At 38.1% G+C, this 5,064-nt stretch overlaps 1 protein-coding gene across 1 annotated transcript; it reads right to left on the reverse strand.

Annotated features, from left to right (window-relative positions):
* Positions 1-331: 331 nt before the first annotated feature.
* Positions 332-2,021, reverse strand: selenow2a (selenoprotein W, 2a). The gene is made up of 4 exons (XM_004552415.5): positions 1,864-2,021; positions 1,562-1,659; positions 1,303-1,379; positions 332-1,204 (listed from the first exon to the last, which is right to left on the reverse strand). The coding sequence occupies exons 1-4, from the start codon at positions 1,890-1,892 to the stop codon at positions 1,121-1,123; spliced, it is 288 nt and encodes a 95-aa protein (XP_004552472.2). The 5' UTR covers positions 1,893-2,021; the 3' UTR covers positions 332-1,120.
* Positions 2,022-5,064: the final 3,043 nt, after the last annotated feature.

Here is a 5,064-nt window from a genome sequence, read left to right on the forward strand (position 1 = left end):
AGTAGAAACCTAGAGAACGGGGTCAGTATTTATGTGAGGTACCCTTAACAAGTATGGCCCTACACCCATTTGTGTCAGAGGACAGAGACAAAACAGGAAAAGCCTGCTCAACTCGGCTGTAAAATAGTTGGCAGTTTGTGTGCGATCCTCCCTAGAGGTTGACAGCCTCGGCCCACAGAGGAAAAGCTGTTTTGCATGCAATGAAAAACACCTGGTTACCAGTTCCAAGAACCAAATACGTGTGAGGACAACAATCACATGCAAGCATTTTAAGAAACCTATTAAAGATAATAAGACACCTTTAATTGTGAAAAAGTGACACACGCAGTACTTAAAGAACAATTGCCTTTATTTCTTGCTCCAGTTTTAATATCAGAAAACAATGCAAAAGGATTTATGGAATATGAGCTAGCATCTAGTATGTGAGCTTCATAGACCAGCTGGTGACGGCCCTTAGAAACACACATTTCATGCGAAAGTACTTTACCGAAACAAATTAGAGCAGAAACTTGGCTAAGCTCAGGTGCTGCAGACGATAGCATCATTACGTCCAATTGTTTTAATGTTGTACTCCTTTCAAATTTGATATGGATTAAAAAAAAAAGAAAAAAAAAAGTCAAGATTCCCTTTGCATCCACCAAGCCACAAATATGACAATGCAAATCTATTCAAAACCAGCAGAGTGAATTACTACTTTATGAAAATGATGAAATATCATAAAAATGCTTTAGTGACAAATTATTATGCATAGTGTGGTGCAAAGATAATGTATTTCCATTTGTATTGTTCCAACAAAAAAACCAAACAAACCTACAGTGAGAAACAAAACACAACTGGTCGGGTAGAAAATGACAGGCAATAGGACAAAAAGGTGAATTCCCTCCATATCATCTGCAACATCATCTCCCTGTCTTTGCTCCTATGATGAGGGAACTCCAGGGACAGATACATCATACCATAACCTTTAATAGTTGAAGCAACGGTAATCATTAATACCCCGGAGGACCACTATGGGAACAGAGAGAGGAGCCATGAGGCAGAGCAGAGTTTGGTTTACTGCTAGTGCTTCTCTTCTGGGTGTGTAAACCACAGCTGCACGGTTGTGTAGCAGTAGGGAGGTTTACATGATGACGCATGGAGCGCGGCTTTTGGTGATCTTCTGCAAAGGTTTGCCATCATAAGCATTTTGAATCGCGTTCATGACCTGTGCCAAGAAATACACAGTATAAGTGTACAATGACAATAAAGGGCTATTCTTTTCTAATTGACATATGATAGGCAAATTGTATGCACAGTACTTACGTCATCCTCATAAGGGAATCCACCAGTTTCAACCTTGGAGAAGACCAGCTGCCCATTGATTTCAATCTCAAAGCTACCTATAATACCAAGGGCAGCAGAAATAGGACGTGAGAATGGCGCTTTGATGATCTAAGCTCACAATAAAGGGAGGGGCGGAATTTAAGGCTGGAGCTATGAACTCGTGGTTTGTCTCATCTGATATGAAACAAACCATGAGTTCCAGCTCCAGCTTTACCTGCAGCGATCAACGATGACTTACCGGTTCTTCCCACGAAACCTGTCACGTCCGCATCGCTAAACTCACCCTTGACAACACGGGCGAGCTCACGATAGCGGGGCTCGTAACCTCATCCACCACTAAATTAAATAAAAACACAGGTGCGTAAGAAAATCATACAAGCAAAAGCAGAATCAGCGCTCCTTACTCTTGGCTCAGGCTGCTGCCTGCGCAGGCACCTAGCTTAGCTATGAGCTAGCCAAAAGTGAAACTGTGTTTAAACTGACAACAGACAAAAAGTTAACTGAAAATATAAAGAAAGTACGTAATATGAAAAAAAATACCAATATTCCACTCTGACTTTGACCCCCATCGTCGCTGATCCTCTAATGACCACAGAGCTCCGAACGTCTGCTTTGGTAACCACCGATTGTGTAAAACCAAACCGGAAGAGGGGCGGAGCTTATTTACCCCACAAACCAAGAAAAACCTGATCTGTCGAGAGAAGTCCGAGCACAGAGCTACACAATACATTTCTTTCTTTAAAAAGAAATAAATGTTAAATTAATTTTTAAAAACATTAAACTTTAACTAATTAGGTTATTTTGAATGGCTTAACCGGAAGTACTGCATGTAAATATCATTGTTAAAGTGCAGAAAAAAAGAAAATAAAAAAAGTGCAACGTTAGTGTTACACATTAATTATTTGAAAGCTAATTAGAGTTTTAGCTATTGTTTCATGGTTTGGCGGCACATTTTATTTGATTTTATTCGCTCATCAGGCGAATAAAAGAATAAATAGAAGCAGGAAACAGGAAAACCTAAAATTTGCAGTTAATTTGAATAAAGGCATTTAGTTACATGGCGACACTACAGGATCCCAAAAATTGAGTGTGATTATGGTGTTAGTTTTTTATTTTATTTTTAAAATGTAATGTCCCGTGATTGCAAAATTACTTATTAAATGTTTTAACCCCCAAACCTCTCTGAGTATTATGAAAAAAATACAGTTTTTGTTTGTGTGGAGTAAATGATAAATGGTTATTAGTGTTTATGGCAGGCGTGTCTCATTGCTGACTGCAGATGACCTTCAGACTCTACACACTACCATGACTCCTTCAGTGTCTGCATTTTTCACACAAAGGCTGGAAACATGGAGTAGACGTGAGAAAATGATGATTGTTTTATACATTACAGGCTTATAGACAGCACAGATTTGGAGATGGCAACTAGCAATCTGTCAACATGTAAGTGTTAATATATGATTCTCCTTGTTCACCACAAAACGTACACAATTATGTCTGAAACCCAAAGACTTTGTATTATTAGTGTCATGAAATGATTTCATAATGTTTCATTAACAAAGAAATTGGTCACAATGGATTGATTAGTGATGTTTCCACATTGTTTTGTTCATTTTTGTTCACTATAGTTTCATTGATAAGTAGCATGGAGTTTAATGCTGTTATGTAATACAGTGTTGAAATGTTTCTATTAATCTATGATGAAAAAAACCATAGTCAGCCATAAGGTATATAAGCTTTAATAAATCTTTCATGCTTCATATTTACTCATTTTTATACTTGCCTCATGTTCTAATAGCTGTTTCATTTATCCTTGGTTAATTTCTTTCTTCTTTGTTTAGAAGAAGTATCTTTAAAGCGTCTTTTAGTGCAATGCTGAATCAGGGGAAACTGCACCCATCTGTGATTCAAAGTGGCCGCACCCATAATAAAGCATTGCTTTAAGGCCCTATCACAGAGAAAATGGATGCGTGATATCACAATTTACTCCCGCACAGTTATCAAGAAGGGGCTAATTAGTTGTAGAGTGTGAAATGATTTATCTTTATCAGGGTGAAAACATGTTTTGGGATCTGATATAAACAAAAATACTTTTAAATTAGTCTGCCTTGTTCTTGTTGTTTGAGATACATGCATTTCTGATTTCAGTCTTTTTGATATTTTATGTCATGGATGGGAATTCATCAACAAGTAAAAAAAGAAGATTTTGGGATTAGCTTTTCATTCTTGTCTCTTTTCCTTAATGTGTATTTCTATTTTTCTTCTTTAGTGGATGGTTGGTGTACATCACAGTTAAAGATTGTCCTTCTTGGTGGCAGAGACTCTGGAAAGAATGCTGTAGGAAACTTAATCCTGGGTAAAGAAGAGTTTGGCACAGAAGAGAGGACTTTATGCTCCAGGAGGATTGGGAAAGTGTCCGAACTGCGGGTCACAGTTGTGAACACTCCTGGCTGGTGGTGTGACTCCAGTGCTCAGAACACACCTAAGCTGGTGAAGATGGAGATCATAACCAGCGTTGCTCTCTGCTCGCCAGGCCCACATGTGTTCCTTATAATAATTAAGGCAACCTCTGTCTTGTCAGAAAAGCGTCGGAAGGCTTTGGAGGAACACGTGGCCCTGCTGGGTGACGCGGTGTGGAGTCACTGCATGGTTGTCTTCACCTGTGCTGAGAAGTACAAAGACACAAATTCAGAAGAGTATGTAGAAAGTGGGGGAAAGGCCCTCTGCTGGCTCAGTGAAAAGTGCAGCCAGAGGTGTCACAGTGTTGTCCCGAGTGATAACTCTCAACGCACAGTGCTGCTGGAAAAGATACAGAAACTTGTCACAGAAAATGGAAACAGTGTGTTTGAAATGGAGGCAAAAATTTTATGGGTGAATGAAGAGGAAAAGAGAGAGATGGAGGAGAGGACTCGGCTGAGGTTAAAGAAAATGAAAAAACACAGATCTCTGATACAAAGTGAGTTGATGTGTATGTACGTATGTATGTGTGAAAGTTATTAACACATTTGTTGAAATCTTAAAAGATGAAAAACAGAAAGTAAGAATAATCTTCAGTGAAAGAGGAAGTAATGAAAAGACAAAGTACTAACACAGAGACAAAAAGACCCATTAAACAAGATGACAGTGAAAAGGGAAGACAGGAGAGAAAAGTAATTAATACTGAAACCAGATAATAAGGGAAACATTGCAGGTGTAGCAGAAGGGATAACAATGAAGTCAAAGTGGGAACTAAATTCTGAGACTAAAAGTCATCATGTAACAGAACATTAGGTAATGACAAAGAATAATAAAACAGAAGTGCAAAAAAAATAATCTTTAAACACTAGAGTAAAAATAAAGACCAAACAGAAAAACAAAATTAAATATATTAAACAAGAATACAAAACTCAAAAACACAAAAGCTAGACCCTGACAGTAACATGCAATCCAGTTTACTGAAACTGTGTGTTTTGGAAAACCCTTCGGGCAGTTTTTGCCCTGACGCAACTGGCAGATGTCATGTAACCATTTTGCAAAACTCAAAACCACAAGAAGCAGAAGTTTCAAAAAAACAAAACCTCACCATGCACAGATGTCATTTCTCCAACTGAACAACTCCAAATTACCTCTATTTGTTTGTTAAATTGTGATACAACCTATATAACCCTCAAAATCTCATTCTCAACAAAACTGTTTGCCTGTGCTTAAAATCACACAACCAGCTAAAATCATAAGTGCTGAGGACTGATTACACACTAAAAA

The sequence above is a fragment of the Maylandia zebra genome, linkage group LG4, assembly GCF_041146795.1.
Source record: "Maylandia zebra isolate NMK-2024a linkage group LG4, Mzebra_GT3a, whole genome shotgun sequence".
Taxonomy (NCBI): domain Eukaryota; kingdom Metazoa; phylum Chordata; class Actinopteri; order Cichliformes; family Cichlidae; genus Maylandia; species Maylandia zebra.